Genomic DNA, 19,318 nt, shown 5'->3' with positions numbered 1-19,318 from the left:
ATACTTGCCAGCCTACTTATTGTCAATGAAACCTCCAAATATCAGCCTGTGTCCTCGATTTCAAACTAATCCACCGTCAAGTTAGTCCTGGGCCAGATACTAGAAACTTGCCAATCATTTACAATCTGTCTGAAGCAGAAAAGTGTTAATGAGTATGACACCTTCCACTTTGATAAGTTCTTTTTGATATGGAACTAGCCTTGGAATGTATCAGGTTACGAACAACAAACAAGGTTTATCCCACCGTTGAAACAGTGTCCACCTGATCATAGACCAACTGCATGAGTATTGACCACAAGGTCTAATGGATGGTGACAAGCACTGTTGTCCTAACATGGTCAAGATATACAGTATGGGTGAAAAGGCTGAGGTATCATATTACCTGGTTTTGATGCTATCTCTTCATTTTGCTTAAGAGTAAACTATGATCACAAAGAGATTCAAACGGAAACACAAATGATCTTTAATTGGTGTCAAATCATGGGCAGTAGGAATTTGGGAACAAATTAGGGACAAAATAATATTCTCATCAAATACAATATCTGATCTTTTTATCTATCACATAATCGATCAAAAGCCCCTCTAAAACAGGTCACTAACAAAACGGCCACTTTGAACAGGGTCTTGTATTCTTGTGTTTCACTCCTGGGATTATGGGTAAAAGCAAGGGAGGTAACCATGGTCTGAGATAGCATTAGCCTTTTATTGTCAGTTAACTAGACCTGGCTAGGTTGCTCAAGCTGACTACTTATATATCCAGTAATCAGCTGGACAGTGCTGCAGGTTAGCTGTGATAACAAAGCAGATATTTCCTTTGATATGATTGAAATTCTTATGGTTTATTTTCAAGCTTGTGGCAGATTGCGTTACATGTCTTTTAATTTCACTACAGTGTTATTAAAATGTTACTAAAAGGTAGTGTATATTCTTGGGGGATTGTTTGTATCCGTCATCTTTCTTATACAGAGTGTCAACCGTGGCAAATGGAGGAACAAGCCCGTGGCAGTTAAAGTCATGAAGTGTGGCACCATGTCGGAGGAGTCATTTGTAGAGGAAGCAAAAACAATGACGTAAGTTTAGTCAAGTTGTTTTGATGGAGGATGCCAGTGGTAAATCCTCAGTACTCCAGACTTGTCTTGAGGTTAGATTGTAAGTCATCGCATAATGGGTACACCAACTCACCACTTGACTTGTCCTAAATGGGCCTGTGTTTATGTTCCAGTCTTTTATACAATGTTTTATTACTCATCCATCGAAAATATCACTGTTTGATAAAGTTACAGTGGCATGATGACAAACATATGACATCATGATGGTTTAAGTTATGACATCACAGTGCTGATACCTTTGTCACAGTTGTATCAGACCTTGCATGACATGCAGTAAGCTGTCATCACACTGTAGGCAATTTCTATCCTCTTACATTGGAGAGTAATAAACAGAATACTATACTCACTTCTGTGACATACCAGTTTTAAAGCTTGTGAAAGATTTAGTATCAAACAAGCTTTCAAATTATGCATCTAGTACAAACCAATGTAGAGAAAACATAGATTGTGCATGCTAGCCTACACACAGTGATATTCACTTTACCAAATTCTCGACAAGGAGGATAATGTCTATGATATTGTCTATGATAATAAATATTATAGATTATAATAAATTGTACGTCTGGTAGTACCATATACAACAATACTTCATTACTCCACAGGACTCTCATATTAAGGCAGCTTGAAATTAGTAATCAGGGGTCATCAGGCACCTTAGCTTTTAAGGGCAGGGTAACATTCTGATCATAGTCTGATGCAGAGGTTGATACAGCATAACACTTCAAATACATGTGAGAAGTCATATATCATTATGTTATCTTTTATGCCATCAATATTCAGTCCTACCACTAATACATGTACAAATGATAAAGTCTCATACTGTTTACACAAGTCAAGATGATGCTTGTGTCAGTAAGCACTGTTTGTTCTCCTGCAGCCAACTGAACCATCCCAACTTGGTGCAGCTGTATGGTGTCGTGACCAAGGCCAAACCTATCATGATTGTGGTGGAACTCATGCGTTATGGTAGGTATCTGTGTTAACCTGAACATTATATCAATATTGTTGAAGGCTGGCCTTAGTCATCTGTGTACTGTCTGTTCTCTCCTTCCCAAGTCTTCTGTGGCCTGTCTGTTCTGTTCCCTAAGTCATCATTCGCCTGTCCCCTGACTGTTTTGTTTACTAAGATTACTCAACCTGTTTACAGGTGCACTAAACAACTACCTAGCCCGTCACAAGAACCGCCTGCTGCAACAGCCCATGACCCTGCTGGAGTTCTGTATTCAAGTGTGTAAGGGCATGTGCTACTTGGAACAACGCAAGTTCATCCATCGAGATCTCGCAGCCAGGAACTGCCTCGTCGGACAGGACCATGTAGTCAAAGTAGCTGACTTTGGTTTAGCCAGGTGAGCAGGTTAAAGAGGTTGTAGGTTCCAAAATGGTATCAAGGTATGCAATAAAGTACTTTCATCAAGTTCAAAATGGTAGGCCATGTGTGGCATTGTCACTTAATTTGCTTGCATATCCATTTCTGACCACCTCTATGGTGTAGTGGTTAGAGCATCTGCATGGAGAGCGAAAGATTGTGAGTTTGATCCCTGTCTGTGTCATACCGAAAGACATACAGGTATGATAGTTGTTAGTCCCAATCTGGCACTCAGCGTTAATGGGTAAAACAATGGACTGGTCGGCTTGGAGCCTGTATAATGTATCTGAGTGGTATTCATGCTTAAATGCGGATTGGTATCTCAGTGAGCTAGCGCTGAAAAAACAGCCTGGTCTACAAGCAGCTACAAATAGAGAGCAAAATATTCTTCGACGTATAACCCACTTTTACCTCATTTACGCTATATTACCCTACATAAGCAGACCTCATAGATAAGCTCATCTCCTAACTTGACCTTTAAGATCAGGATCAAAATAGTATGTTTCCTACATAAGACAACCCTCTGTGATGATGTCCTAATCACATCCAACTCAGACAACAGACAACTGTGATTACACGATGCCATTTAGAAAGTGGTCAAATGTAACATATGTCATATTTGGGATTTTTTTTTTTTTTTTTTTTTTTTTTTTCGGTTGAGTCCCATCCGGGATTCGAACCCGCACCCTCAGAGTCAGGCACCTAACCTAAAGTACTAGAATTTGTACTTTACTAAGAAATATGACATATGTTACAACAGACAACTGATAATTATAACATCAGTCTGCATTATTCACAGAATTCACAATCATATTGTATCTTCTCATGCCTTGAAATGAAGTGTAGTTGACAGAAAATGAATAAGATATCTTGTTTTACTAAATGTCATATTTAATTAAGCTGATTGATCACACCAATTTCCATTCAAGAAAATTTAAACCTAAACTGGACAAAAGAACAAGTTAAGTTGGTGAAGGGGTGGTCACAATGTATAGTGTAACTGATGGATGATGCGTCATTGTGTTAACCTGATAGCCAGGTGTGTTATTAATGACGGCTCTCTTTTGTCAGATATGTCATTGACGATGAGTACACCAGTTCAGCAGGGACCAAGTTTCCAGTTAAGTGGGCTCCCCCTGAAGTTCTAAGCTACACACGCTTCAGCAGCAAGTCAGATGTCTGGGCTTTCGGTATGTTGTGGAGCTCTCTTTTGCTGTATGTTTAGTGATGACAGTAGCTGAAATGGTTTTCTCATGTCATCGGTGAAGCTTGATAGTTATCATAATGATATGATTTGACTGAATCATATATGTGTGATTTTACAGAAGCGATGTGATATGCTCGAGGCTGAATCAATGTTGTATGTGTCAGTTTAGAGATGTACTTGAAGCAGTATGATATATGCTAGGCTGAATCAGCATGTGTCAATTTACAAAGGTATTTGAATTGATGTGTTATGCTGAATCATATATGTCTTTTTAGAAATATGGTTGAAACGATGTGATATGCCTTAGCCTGAATCAATATGTCATTTTAGAGATATATTTGAAGTGATGTGAAGTGCTTGGCTCAAAGTATGTGTTACTTCAAAGATGTACCTGAATCATCCGGTCATACTATGTTCCAGGTGTGCTGATGTGGGAGGTGTTCAGCGGTGGTGAGATGCCGTACAGCGGCATGAAGAACCTTGATGTGGTGGACTACGTCATCACCTCCAACCGGCGCCTTCAGAAACCTATGATGTGCCCAGAACTCATGTTTAAGGTCATGATGCAGTGCTGGGAAGCGGTATGTCTGTTATGGATTGTTGGTTGGTTGGTTGTTGTTAAATGCCACACTCAGCAGTATTCTAGTTATATGGCAGTGGTCTATAAATAATCAAGTCTGGACAAGACAATCCAGTGATTAAGTCGAGAGGATCGATCTATGCAATTTGCATTTGATGACATGTGTCAACCAAGTTAGCAAGTCTGACCACCCAATCCCGTTAGTCAACTCTTACAATAAGAATGGGTTACTGAAGTTCATTTCTTAAAGAGATCTTTGTGGATATTATTATAGATAGCGATTATAACTATACTATACAATGTTGGGTGCACAGATTACCAGTCATCTAAAGCACTTCTCTTAGATTGTATTATTATGAGTTCAAATCCCAGTTTAACATGATTACATTTTATTTTGTTTAGGTTTGTTACTTAATGCTGCATTCAGTAATATTCCAGCTACACGGCAGCAGTCTGTAAATAATCAAGTCTGAACCAGACAATCCAGTGATCAACAGCATGAGTCTTGATCTAGTACAACAGCATGTGTTGCTGAAGACCAATGCTAACCTGCATATTCAGAGATTACATTCAAACATTTAGCAGGATGTTTTCTGAAGACATGATAAAAATGTCTATTTTCAGAAACCTGAACGCCGACCTGGTTTTACTGAGTTACATCGACGGCTGAGTGGCCTAGCTGATGGTGGGGACTACCCCCTGGTATAATGTCCTTACAACATCTGGCAACAATAGTGTTACTGCTGAATCTGAAAAGGCCACAACATAACTAAGACATTAACAGTTGAAGGAGGCGATGTCTGAAGAGCTAGCATGTCGATGTTCCGCTTCAACATCCCTGGAGATCTAATTCATTATGGAGATGACAATGAGCATGTAGAAATTCAAATTTCAGAAGCATGTATAGCGCTTGTTCACAAGCCAAGCTTAGTCAGTGAGCGAAACCACACGAGTATTATGCAGCTGAAATGTTGTCTGCTCATTGGTATTTAGCTGTTGTCATGGTTATGGTTACTAGGCAACGAATCTAAAAGCTTTTGCCCTGGATATGGTTTCTGTTGTTCAGGTGTGAAATCTTACCTAAAGGTTCAATGTTCAATATTTTCATTTCATATGTACTTATATAAACAATATGCAATATTGGTATTTTGTAGTTATTTTCTGCATGGCCAATTCCAGTTTTAATTAGAGAACAATCTTTATGTTTTGATTTGGCTTTTTGATCAGTATTAACAAATCTATATCTTAGATAAAGCATACTTTTATGGGCATTTTTGGATAACATTTAGATTTGGACCATGTCACATGTATAGTAAAAGGTTCTCGATCATATATTTTGAGGCAGAAGGATTATATTTTTTATAAATTTACTTTATCATTCCAAATGCGGTGACGTTACTAGTAAGGCCCTGCCCATGGTAATGCAAGGCCATATGTAGCTGGATACTCATAGGTGAGTTGTATAGCCTCATTTCCCAGTTAACCCTGGGATAAGAGAGGGAGTGATTTGAGTTTCACAATGCTTTTAGTGCTATTCCAACCATATTAAAGCATGGGACACTGAGAATAGGCTTGCCACATACCAATGTTGGTAATCAAGTCTGGCATAATGAGCTGCACTCTAATTGCTAGTCTTCCCCATCCCACAAATGAAGGGCTAAATCTAGATGACACATTATGCAGTGTCATCTTGTTAATTGAAATAGATGGAGAATGGCTAGTTGTATTTCAAATTCAGGGTGTTTTCTTTTTTCTAAGGTTAGAAATTCTTGACAAATTGACTTTGGCTTACAGAAATTTCCAAACCTTTCGTTAATGTACTCGTTTAAATACATAAGACTAGCAGCTCAGTTCTGACCATATGGAATACCAGTTGATTCCCGCAAGGGTTTCCATAGTTACTGGGTCATGGTGTCAGGATACAGTGACACAGATGACAACTGGTCATAATTTTAAAAAAACCAGACTAAACCTTAAAAGCAGTGAAATTTAATTTCACGTAAATAATTGATGTTTTCCCAATGTTCTCAGTTTATTAAACTTCTGAGCTTCCTTTTGATGTTGTGTTGTCAGAGCTTTGATGCTTTTCCATGCAATACATGCCATGTTTTGATGTGATAAATGAGACTTTGTTTTTGTGAATGCAAGTTTAATAAGGTCATCCAGTCTACTTTGACTCCAATTTTTACAAGTAGAATTGTTCAGCCTTAATATTTAAAACCCAGTTATAGTATATATGCTCTACTTTATTCACTGGCACATTCAGAAAGTGTTTTTGTCTAATTATGCCAACTGTCAATTTAAATTCAAAGTAACTGTAGGATTTAAAAAGAGATCTGTTATATTGTTCAGTTCTATACTTGCATGGCTTTTAGTGCTATGTTCGTATTCATGAGGACAGTGTGTATGTCACTTGCCTTTATGTCTTTTTGTTCACAACAACGAAACAAACAAGCATGTGCCCATCATTGCTCTCTGTGGTGCTTTTTCAACAGCTGTTTTGTACAGAGAAATCTCAAAGCGATTATGGATGCTTTAGTACATCTGCTTTAAGTACATGAGGTCTCAATCAGCTAAATCATCATACACAAAAAAATTGCATCTTGCATTGTGAAAAAATATAAAGTGCCCTTTTCTTGCAAACAGCAAGTCCAAAGAATTCCATTGAAAGTTCAACATCATAACTTGTTTATATTAGAGAATATAATCGAGTTCCAAGACATTAAACAATAGTGCTGATCTCATACAATGGTCATAGGAACTTCCCATTCCCCACATAGTCTCTCCCTAATGAAGACGTTAGCTCTTATGAAACTCTGACATAGTTAACTGGTCTGTATTCTAGAAGTTGGTGAGTCAGTCCAAATACGTATAACTTCATAGTTTATTGCATACAGAAAAGCAAGCTAAAAACAACTTGGGTATCACTTGATAGTATGTTTTGATTCAAATTTATTATCCATTATCAGTAGTGTTTAGTCGTAACAGTGAGAAATTCCTTCTTATTTAATCCTAATTATATAACAAAGTGACACCTTCAACTCAATCCTAATTAGTTACACTACTGCATCCCATGATGCATGCTGTCGCACCATGTAGAAACATGTAGAAACAACCTCAGATCACAGGGATACTTGCCCATAAAATGTAGGGAAATATTGAGTTTCTTTGTAAATACTGAGTGAAAAGGGTGATTTTGCTTGTGTGAACGATGAAATGATATCAAGATATAAAAAATATCAAGATATTTGTATCATGTTAAAAGAGCTTGAATAAAGATCAATAATGAATTTATACCCAGCAGTGGTATAGCTATTTAGAGCACACAGTGTTATCTTACAGCTTAGGCATGGGTCCTTTTAAAGGGCAGTTTTATGGCATACCGGAGGATATCTCTCAAATGTGCTGATGTTTACAACAGATATGAATAATGTCTTGTCTTGTTATGTTATCACCCATGTGTGAAAACCTCAGTACAATGCCTGCAGTTATCACTCACTTCACATCTTTTCATAGTTGATGTTAGGTTATAACCACCTGAGGTATTCACTGTACCTATATGTTGCAAAGTGTTATCACTGAGGTATTTGATGTACTTATATAGTGGCCAGGGTTATCACCACCTGAACACCTGAAGTATTCACTGTACCTCTATAACGCCCAGGGTTATCACCACTTGAACACCTGTAGTATTCACTATACCTCTTTAATGCCCAGGGTTATCACCACCTGAACACCTGTAGTTTTCACTGTACCTTTATAATGCCCAGGGTTATCCCCACCTGTGGTATTTATAGCACCAAGGGTTATCACCACCTGGGGTATATATAGTGCCAAGGGTTATCACGACCTGGGGTATTCACTGTACATCGAAAGTATCCAGGGTTATCACCATGTGAGCATTCACTGTACCTGTATAGTATTCAGGGTAATCAACACCCGAGGTATTCACTGTATAGAGGATACTATGAGTGCCCTTGTCATACTGTGTGTTACAACATGAGTGCCTAAATATTGGTATTTCCTGAGTGAGAGCAAGCGATATTTAGATACGAGTGTCGTGCACATAGTATATTATGGGCATGAATATAATATTCTGTTTATTACCGAAATTGTTGAATTGGCAATAAACCCGAATCTGCTTTCAAACATAGAATGACTACCCACCATCTTCACATGTAGACGGTAACCTTACAGAAGAACCGTGACATTGCACTGTTTGTGAAAAACAATTTATTCTCCCTCATAGGTAATAAACCAGTATAGTATCCAGTGTTATCAACACCTGAGGTGTTCACTGTGCCTGTACAGTGCCCAGGATTATCACCACCTGAGGTATTCACTGTACCTATATAGTACCCAGGGTTATCGCTTTACCTGTATAGTACCCAGGGTATTGTCCACCTGAGATATTCACTGTACTAGTATAGTGCCCAGGGTTATTACCACCTGAGGTATTCACTGCACCTGTATAGTGCCCAGGGTTATCACCACCTGAGGTATTCATTGTACCTGTATAGTACCCAGGATTATCACTCTACCTGTATAGTACCCAGAGTTATCTCCACCTGAGGTATTCACTGTACATGTATAGTGCCCAGGGTTATCACTGATGTGAAGAAGACCTCCTCACAAGTTAGGTTATTGCCACTGAAGTATACTTGCACCTTTTCACACAACTTTAGGAATTCCATCACATAGAGCCATGTCATCACCATGCGATGTATACCTCTACATAGTCTTCTGTGCGTGTTATCAGACACTTGAGGAATAACCCCACACAAGCTAGGTTATTGCAACCTGAAGTATACCTGAATATAGTGCTTTAAGCATGTTATCACCCACTTGAGGAATACCATCAAACAAGATTATTGCCACCTGACATATACCTCAATATAGTGCTTAAAGCATGTTATCACCCATCTGAGGAATCACCCACACAAGAAAGGTTATTGCTACCTGAGGTATACCTGAATATAGTGCTTAAAGTATGTTATTATCCACCTGAGGAATTCCTCCTCATAGAACTAGATTTTAATGGCTAAGGATCTGAATCTAGCACGTTACCTCCCACCTTCGGAATATCTCCACTGTGCCAAGATGCAAAGCATATGTAAATCTGCTTTAAATATGCTATGATGCAGTAGATATTGCAGCACCTGCTTGTCAATAACATATTTGTCTTCTGATGAATGTACTGATGGTCATTTATTAAGCAACAGCCTTCACACATCCACACTATATCCCCATGTGAGGAGGGATGCTGAATCTAAGTGTATCATATATTATCCCACCATACTGTAGGGAAATATTTATTTCATGGAGGATTCATGCTCAAAGGTCGTTGCTTAATGTTTGCTTAGTATTTTTGAGCTCAGTATTGTTAAACTTCTTTTTTCGCTTTTGTTGATAAGCAGAGTGTGTGAAAAGTTATAAGGCCCGACCAATTTTACTTCTTGTTTTACGGACATTTGCCCTCAGAAAACAAAGGCAGGAGGGGAAAAAAATAAAATCACCAGTCACTTTTAAACACTGCGTGTTTTAGCTTTTAGCAATTCATAAAGTGTAAGTTCATAAAGCAATCTAAATAAATTGTTTTTGGTAAGTTTACATTTTTGGCAAAAACATTGAATTTTATTTTTTGAGCAGAGAAACTTAATTATGGTTTTTTTTCTTATTCCTGAAAATATACAACAGGTGGATCCATGAAAAAAAACCCAGGAAACAAAATGGGTCTGACCTAATGAAAGGGTTTAAAAAATTATTTTACAAATGGTTCACAACAAAGATACAATACAAAGGGAGTAAAAATACATAGCTTATATTACTTACAATGATTTCTAAGTACATGTACTAGTTGAAAATTACTCCGGATTTTCTGAGCTATTACAATCAGTAACCCACTCAAAGAATGGTCAAGAAAACTCATAGTGCAAGATTTGGGGACATGTTTTAGGTGAATGTTGATATTACAGTATTACTGTTTCAAATGGGTCAAGTCTTGATATACAATTTCAGACACACGTTATTTTTAATAATAAATTGTACATAGTTTTGTCTTAAGTTGCCTTAAATACAATAATTGTACAGATAAATATATGTAGTAGGATTAGACCTTTTTGTTTTGGCTGCAACATTTATGTAGTGAAGTATTGAAACAAGGTGCTTTAACAACTACAATATGAGTGCAAGGTATGGAGGGAAGAAACATCACCTCCTCCAAACAAAACGGAGTCAGGTGACTGGTCTTGTGGCTTATATGTTGTAGCATGAAGCTGATCCTAGAATTACCATAACATAATCCTCACTGCATTCCTCAGCATTATTTTGCTGCAAAATCAAATTCCTACAATGGAGAAGATTTTAGCCATAATATCAGTGTATTCGTGTATGATTTGATACCATTTCCAAATGATATAGCATGATTTTTCTATTTTGTGAATAAATATTTTCAGTGTTTGCTATGATCTTTTGTCTTCCTTTTATAAACAGCATCAGTTTTGAGGAAGTGTATGGTCTTTATGTCAATATTGTTGGGTTCTAGTTTTCTTTTCCAAACATCCATTTGAAAACAAATATCAGTTCCTCAAATTTTATTTCCATGATTATATGTCCTATGTGAATTTGACCATCTAAATTCATTCAATCTAATGTGTGTGAGACACTCTCACAACACCTCTGTCCCTACCATGTGCCTCTTAGTCACCCAAGTGCTTCCCAGTCACACATGTGCCTCTCAGTCACCCATGTGCTTCACCCATGTGCTTCCCAGTCACACATGTGCCTCTCAGTCACCCATGTGCTTCACCCATGTGCTTCCCAGTCACACATGTGCTTCCCAGTCACACATTAAGAATTACTACTTCTTTAGCCTAGGTAATAATCAACTCAATCTCTACCTAATAATAACCAAAATTCTCATTCTTCCTTTTAAACTCATGCATGCACACTTTTATACATATTTTCACACATATACATGTATTAACTCGCTCATTCAAAAGTTGATATTAAATACTCAAAAACTTACACACTTTGCATAAAAACATGATATCTCCTGCACTTAATACTCATACACTCACTGTTGTTACCTAAATGCAAACACTCTATACATTCACACTGACTTACAAACTTAACAAAATTAAGCTGCTACCTGAACACTACAAATATGAACGATACTACAACTATTTCACAGTAAGACTTACGTGGTTTTGACTGCTGTTTTTTGTAAAGCTTTTTAATACTACTTTGGATAGAAGCAGTCTGAAAGTAATCGAGACTGAACCAGACAAAGGGTGGTCAATATCATGAGCATCATCACACACAGTTAACCATGATAAGCCCCTTTTAAGTTGATCTTCCTTGTAATACCAAGGATGAAATTTTAATTTGAGCATCACAAGTTGAAATTCAACAATGACAAAGAACATCATGAAAAATCTTGCAAAAATAACTTTAATTGCAGGAATGCCAACACATTTCAACACACATCAATCGAATAGCTTTACATCCTGCACATGGCATAAATCCTCATACTCTTCCATTCTTGAAACTAAGGAAATCACACACTGAAAAAATGTGTACATAAAGTATTTAATTTGAAAACAAACATCATACTCTGGGTTCTCAGTAATACTTGACTCTTTATACAAAACATAAAACCTCACTGTGATGTATAACTTGCAACCAGTTTGAATATACAGAACAAATACTGGGTCCTATGAGGTACTCTACTGTGGTCAGTCGCTCTTCAATGTGCTTCTGCGGGTGGCCCTCAAGGACCAAGGGCTCTTATATTGAAAAAATAAGGTGTATGTACTCCTCATCATGAAAATATTATCTGGAGCCCTGTTAAGGCCTTTACCAGGGGTGTGTAGACATATAAACCAATTTACCAGTAAGAGATCTTCTGATAGCTCCAAACAAGTGATAGCAAAAGTTGACTTTGTAAAGCCAACAGGAGCACAATACACTTTCATGATCTACAGTCATCTTGGCATGGATTAACAGAACCACATGAGCTGGATTTATCAGGATTTACTGGTATTTGTGATTTTCACCATCACTACCTAACAGGTTTGGTATATCAAGTGTAGTTCTGTCACTGCTTCACTGTCTTTGTATCCTAAATGTTCCTCAAAGAGTACTTCTTATGTTGTATTGATGAGGTATGACTGTTTAAAATTTTACAAATCATCTATCATCATATTAACAGACTGTATAAAGAGGAATCACGTTAAGTTATATTTAGCTTGTTATATATGTACCTCAAAATAAAATTTGGAAGTGAGTGAACAAGTAAAGTCCTGCTCAACCAAGGTAGTATTTGAGTGAGTGAGTTTGGTTTTACACCGCTTTTGGCAATATTCCAGCAATATCACGGCGGGGGACACCAGAAAATGGGCCTCACACATTGTACCCATGTGGAGAATCGAACCTGAGTCTTTGGCGTGACGAGCGAACGCTTTAACCACTAGGCTACCCCACCGCCCCGGGTAGTATTTGAAAAAAGTAGGACTGGGAACGCCAATTTCTTGTGGGAAAAGATCGCACTTTTAAACATCACATGCAACTGTTTTAAGCACCAGGCTACCGAACTTCCCACTGAAAATTGTTATTAACATTCAGCAAGTGTCCTCATCATAAACATGGCTGTGTTTCCTCTTTTTACTGTCATATTTTACATGATTCGCACAGAATCAGACATCTTGTTTTGCATCCTCTTTGGGAATGATTGAAACCTTGCAAAATTTGGATGTCCTGATGGCGTTCTTGACAATAGCAATCTCATTCACGCTGTCAGATATCTTCCTCAGGAGCTGACTCTGCAGGCGATTCACCTCAGCCTGAAGCATCAAATACACGATTATATGTCAGTGTGCTCATTTCGTACTCAACCTTCGGGCTGCCAAAGTTCAAGCACAGATGCAAATAAAATCAATCACCGTATCATAATGATATTTCTTCAAAGATTACCACCATGGCAGTCTATATTATAAACTTTTATCTTCAAAAAATGTTTCATGAGTGGTAGGACTGTGATATGAACTCATGTGCTACAGTACAAGATGTCAGTTGTATTTTAAACTGCACACAACAGTGCAAATCAAGTGAAACCCATCCTCTTCCCACAGAGGTTACTCTTGTCATACCTTTCTACATAACATTACGTAGGCAGATATGACAGGAGTAATCTTTGTGGGCAGAGAATGAGTGAATCCATGAGTTGAAACTAAATTCTATTTCTAGCACTGTTTTAACCTATCTTGGACTCAGCACAAAATTATCACACAAATGATTTCGGAGTAATTATCAAAACAGAGTGGATATATGAAATGCCGAAAAATAGAAAATAATGAAAAACAGAAACATTAATTTTCTCAGAGCTGACAATAACCTCTTCCATTCTCCCCTTCTCTTTTAGAGTGATCTTCACATGCCTGCCTTTCTGCAATGTCTCCTGCACATGTTTCAGTTTGATACCCAGGTCGTGATCGGTTATCTTTATTGTTATAACAAACTCCTTTTCATCTGTCCGGCCTGATTTTACAGACTTGGTTTTCATCGATTCTTTGTGGAGCTCCTTCCCTGTCATCAGTTTATAGCACTGGACTTTGTCCTGATTGGGTCCCATGTCTACAAGCTTTAGACTCTCTTTGTTTGCCATCTCCTCAGCTTTAGATATTGGCATCTTACCAATAAACATCCCTGTCATGTCAAACACCATGACTTCACTGTCTGCTTTGAGGTCAGCTTGAGGTACAGATATCTTCTTAGCCTGAGAGCAACAAGTCCCAGACAGTTGTCGTGTTAGCTTCACCAAGCATGTCAACTGATAGGAAATTCTCTTTTCTAGGAGATGTTTAGCACCATCTGGTCCAGTGGGACAGTGGGATAGGCTTCTGGTCATCGGGAGTCTGAGATCAGGTCCCAGTTTGTGGTAGTAGAGTTTTCTCTGAGCATACCTGCACAATGTCACTGCAAGTCTGCAGTTAGAAAGGACATAAACAAAATATGTTAATAGTGTGGTACTAATTGGACATAAAGGGCAATAATACTCCAACTTTCATTCATCACACTTGTGCCACTTTCACTTGCCTGCATAATCAATACATGAAAATGAGCCTCACTGATCCTCAAAACTGACAAGGACAAAGCTGTATGCAAGTCAAATAAGTAGCAATTATAGTCTATAATCTTTATTTCAGGAAGGAAAAGTCACTGACATTTCAAAACTTTCAACTATAGAATTGTTTCCATTCTTTTTTTTGTTTCAGAGAGGGAGAGTAATCATACAGTGAAGCAGGTTCAGTGTCCTGATTCATACCTAGAAATCTTTATACTCATTACTTCCAACACAGAAAAACACCAAAGAATTTGCAGACCTGATTCAGACAAAAATAACAGGATTTATTGCATGAATGCAAATAGGCTTCAGAGCAAGTATCCTAAACATTTTATGACTACACCTGCAGTAATATTATATGTGTGATGGAATATTACCAATAATTGGAAATAAGAACGTCGTTGAAGTAATACTGCAGGCATTTGCATATTACACTTTGTGAAGTGCAAAGATGGTTAAAGGGGCTCTGATGCGGAGCAAATAATGTTTCTCGCCAACGGTCTAATTATGAAACCAAACTGCAAATTGGTCAGCACCTGCTCCCTCGACCATGACGGACAAAGGGACTGGGCTCCTGTCCACATTAGCAGAATTTCTTCACCTAAACAGTCAGGAGGCTGGATGCCCATCATATGCCATTATTTAAAAATATCCATGGTATTCCTTGTCTGATCGTAACAAAATATCCCAGCAGTGTAGTTTTTTTTCAGATGCTTGGATGGTATAGTGACTGATCCAATTTGATCCTATTTTTGTGTTTTGTACCTCGATATTTAATCAAGTTATGCAAAAATATGACGTCTACAGGCACGTAGCAAGCCATTTGTTTCAGTCCGGAAGATTGCAAAGCTTCATATTTAGATAGTTTTGAGTGTTGGCCCAGCTGTGATAGCAAATATCATACGTAAATTTTGGTAGCTATGGTAGCTACAATGGTTTATTATCTATGATAATAAAAACACCTAGTTGATTTATTAGAATTCATAAACTAAAAACAATGACTTTGCCTTTGGTAGAGAAATCTGAAAATGTCCTTATGTAAAAAGACTGATTACACCTATTTCTCCAAGTACACAGCAAATGGCTGTATGTATTTCTTATGTAACGAAGTTCCGTTGGTATCCTCAAAACAGTTTCGGCCCATAAATGTTTTCAGGCTGCATGCGACACAGACATTACATCTTCCTTGCTGTAACTCGCCTTTGATGGTGTAAACCTACAGGTGTTATTTGTCATCATTCTCTTGATGGCCAGTAAATGAAATTATAACAGGTATAATTAGTGGTAACACCACACAGGTTACTCAACAAAGGTTCCCATTTGGCATTTCTCCTGTCTGGAGTAAATACTCAACATTATAAATTAAGGTCTGTAGTGGCAAATGTATTATATGTTATGTAATATGTGCAAGTAAGTGAAGCAAGAGGGTTTATCACCTGAGTTACAAAAACAAGCATCGATCAAAGGATTAACTGATAACACACTGATTGATTAAAGGGGCTCTGATGCGGAGCAAATAATGTTTCTCGCCAACGGTCTAATTACGAAACCAAACTGCAAATTGGTCAGCGCCCGCTCCTTTGACCGTGACGGACAAAGGAACTGGGCTCCTGTCCATATTAGCAGAATTTCGTCCCCTAAACAGTCAGGAGGCTGGATGTCCATCATATGCCATTATTTAAAAATATCCATGGTATTCCTTGTCTGATCGTAACAAAATATCTCAGCAGTGTAGTTCTTTTCGGATGCTTGGATGGTATAGTTACTGATCCAATTTGATCCTATTTCCATGTTTTTAACCTCGATATTTAATCATGTTACATGAAAATATGATGTCTACAGGCACGTAGCAAGCCATTTGTTTCAGTCCGGAAGATTGCAAAGCTTTATATTTAGGTAGTTTTGAGTGTTGGTTCAGCTGTGACAGCAAATATCATACGTAAATTTTGGTAGCTCTGGTAGCTACAATGGTTTATTATTTATGAAAATAAAAACACACGGTAGATTTATTTGAATTCGTAAACAAAAAACGATGACTTTGCCTTTGGTAGAGAAATCTGAAAATTTTCTTACGTGAAAAACCCCTTATTTCACCTATTTACCCAAGTACACAGCAAATGCCTGTGTGTATTCCTTGTGTAACGAAATTCCATTGGTATCCTCAAAACAGTTTCGGCCCATAAGTGTTTTCAGGCTGCATGCGACACAGACATTACATCTTCCTTGCTGTAACTTGCGTTTGATGGTGTAAACCTACAGGTGTTATTTGTCAGCATTCTCTGGATGCTCAGTTAATGAATTTATAGCAGGTATAATTAGTAGTTACACCACTTCAGTTACTCAACAAAGGTTCCCATTTGGCATTTCTCAACATTTTAAATTAAGGTCTGTAATGGCAATGTATTGTATGTTATGTAATATGTGCATGTAAGTGATGCAAGATGGTTTATCAGCTGAGTTACAAAGACAAACATCGATCAAAGGATTAACCGATAACACACTGATTGATTAATTACTTTTATCTTCTAGCGGATTTGTCAAAAGGCAGTGTGTGTAGATGACTATACCCTGTCGTAAAGTGCGAGTGTAAAAACAACATCCTCCCTTCAAAGAATTAACCACCATTGCGTTGATTGATTGATTGCTCATTATTGGTTAACTAAATTACTTAGAATGGCAGACATCATACAATTAGTTGCCAGGTGTGCTATCTTGGGTGACCAACGAGAGGTTTATCAGGTTTTCACCAGTGTGAAAGACGTGAAACGATGTGTTACTTTTTCGCAAATTAGACAGTTGTAAGACACGCGACACAGAGCAGGATTATTTACCAGCTGCAAATGAATAGAATATCGTTCTTTTTGTGGATATTGATGGATACATTCCTGAACAAGGTAGTAGCCTGACATTGTTGCTATAAAATTAGTCTGCTTTACATTCATTATTTGCATTTTGTTTTAATTATTTGTTGTAGCATTCAACAGAATCTATATGACAAAAAAAACACACACTAGATCGCGTATGAGTGTGAAATAGGATCCACATTGGCAGTCTATACAATGTATAAATGTTGCTGTTATGTTAGAAATTTACTATGGGTATAAGCAGACCGTGTGTTCTTTTCTTAATTTTCAAAATCATACAAATATGACAAGAAACTAATTAGGGTTATGAGACCAAATATAGAGATGTACATTGGTTTAGTTATTTTTTCGTCCTAATAAGGTTTTACCATTTCTACCACTGGCAGATGATTAACCTTCAAAGCGTTTCATTTGTTTTCATAATACATTTGTAATAAAGTAAAAATGACTTCACCTCAGTTGATCTGTCTAAAATTAATCTATCAATTGCGCTTACGGACTGCGCAGCAGAGGTCATGAACCAGTCATGAATTCTGGGATATCATCCGGGTACTCTCGGGAGAAAAACAATAACAAAAGTTTACACCAGTCGACGGAAACTGCTCTGCATCAGTGCCCCTTTAATTACTTTTATCTTCTAGAGCGGATTTGTCAAAAGGCAGTCTAATCTATACTGACTACACCCTGTCATAGAGTGCGAGTGTAAAAACAACATCCTCCCTTCAAAGAATTAACCACCATTGCGTTGATTGATTGATTGTTCATTATTGGTTAACTAAATTACTTAGAATGGCGGACATCATACAATTAGTTGCCAGGTGTGCTATCTTGGGTGACCATTGAGAGGATTATCAGGTTTTCACCACTTTTTCGCGAATTAGACCGTTGTAAGACACACCACACAGAGCAGGATTATTTACCAGCTGCAAATGAATAGAATATCGTTCTTTTTGTGGATATTGATGGATACATTCCTGAAAAAGATAGTAGCCTGACATTGTTGCTATAAGATTAGTCTATTTTATATTCATTATTTGCATTTTGTTTTAATTTATTTGTTGTAGCATTCAGCAGAATCAATACAAAAGAAAACACACTCTAGATTGCGTATGTGTGTGAAATAAGGATCCACATTGGCAGTCTATACAATGTTTAAATGTTACAGTCATGTTAGAAATTTACTATAAGTATAAGCAGTCCGTGTGTTCTTTTCTTAATTTTCAAAATCATACAAATATGACAAGAAACTAATTAGGGTTATGAGACCAAATATAGAGACGTCCATTGGTTTAGTTATTTTTTCGTCCTAATGAGATTTTACCATTTCTACCACTGGCAGATGATTAACCTTCAAAGTGTTTGGATTGTTTTCATAATACATTTGTAATGAAGTAAAAATGACTTCACCTCAGTTGATCTGTAAATAATTAAACTCTCAATTGCACACACGGACTGCGCAGCAGAGATCACGAACCAGTCACGAATTCTGGGATATCATCCGTACTCACAGGAGAAAAACAACAACAAAGTTTTAAATCAGTCGACGGAAACTGTTCCGCATCAGTGCTCCTTTAACTGAATTAGTCTTGTTCCAAGTGAATGGTGGTCGAGAAGGCAGAAGCAAACATGTGCTTCAAAAACAAAAATGACTGAAACATAACTGTATATGTATGAACCTTATAAAGTTATTGAACTCTTTCCTAACGACAGACTATGAAAATGACGCGGCGAAAGAGGTGGGGTGACGAAATTACAGATACGAATATGAAAATATTCCACAACGGAAATCCATATTAAAACTATATTTATCAAAGGAACGAGTTGTGAAAGTTTACATTTGGACTGCGTGAACATTGCACAACTCAAATCCGTTGATTTTCACTAATGACAATTTGGTGGTTAGACAAATAAGCAAAATACAAGTTGTTCATCACAGTTTGAAACACCTCAGGTACCTGTTCATGGACGCGGCCATTTTAACAATGCCCGTATGTCAGAAACATGTTCAGCTTATGTTTCGTAAGTCAATTGATATGAATTAAGCACCAACTTACAAAGGCTAAGCATCA

At 37.5% G+C, this 19,318-nt stretch overlaps 2 protein-coding genes across 2 annotated transcripts in view; one reads left to right on the top strand and one right to left on the bottom strand.

Annotated features, from left to right (window-relative positions):
• LOC137274215 (tyrosine-protein kinase Btk-like) overlaps positions 1-6,858 on the top strand; it is a 44,637-nt gene extending 37,779 nt beyond the window's left edge. The window contains exons 13-18 of the mRNA XM_067807275.1: positions 967-1,070; positions 1,987-2,075; positions 2,257-2,455; positions 3,547-3,665; positions 4,103-4,263; positions 4,887-6,858. Of these exons, the coding sequence (XP_067663376.1) occupies positions 967-1,070; positions 1,987-2,075; positions 2,257-2,455; positions 3,547-3,665; positions 4,103-4,263; positions 4,887-4,970 (756 nt within the window). The 3' untranslated portion in view covers positions 4,971-6,858. The remainder of the gene's footprint in view (positions 1-966; positions 1,071-1,986; positions 2,076-2,256; positions 2,456-3,546; positions 3,666-4,102; positions 4,264-4,886) is intronic.
• Positions 6,859-11,693: 4,835 nt separating this feature from the next.
• On the bottom strand, positions 11,694-19,314 carry LOC137274214 (translation initiation factor IF-3-like). Its single transcript, XM_067807274.1, has 3 exons — positions 19,205-19,314; positions 13,657-14,245; positions 11,694-13,105 (listed from the first exon to the last, which is right to left on the bottom strand). The coding sequence occupies exons 1-3, from the start codon at positions 19,222-19,224 to the stop codon at positions 12,959-12,961; spliced, it is 756 nt and encodes a 251-aa protein (XP_067663375.1). The 5' UTR covers positions 19,225-19,314; the 3' UTR covers positions 11,694-12,958.
• Between the last annotated feature and the right edge of the window lie 4 nt (positions 19,315-19,318).

This window comes from Haliotis asinina, chromosome 2, assembly GCF_037392515.1.
Source record: "Haliotis asinina isolate JCU_RB_2024 chromosome 2, JCU_Hal_asi_v2, whole genome shotgun sequence".
Taxonomy (NCBI): domain Eukaryota; kingdom Metazoa; phylum Mollusca; class Gastropoda; order Lepetellida; family Haliotidae; genus Haliotis; species Haliotis asinina.
This window is presented reverse-complemented; position numbering and strand designations above follow the sequence as displayed.

Bases quoted from the DNA above. Each gene is read 5' to 3' on its own strand.
- LOC137274214 (XM_067807274.1), bottom strand. From the start codon at position 19,224: ATGGCCGCGTCCATGAACAG. The intron at 14,246-19,204 runs GTACCTGAGGTG...TTCTAACTGCAG, and splicing joins ATGGCCGCGTCCATGAACAG to ACTTGCAGTGACATTGTGCA. The intron at 13,106-13,656 runs GTTATTGTCAGC...TTGATGCTTCAG, and splicing joins AGAAGGGGAGAATGGAAGAG to GCTGAGGTGAATCGCCTGCA.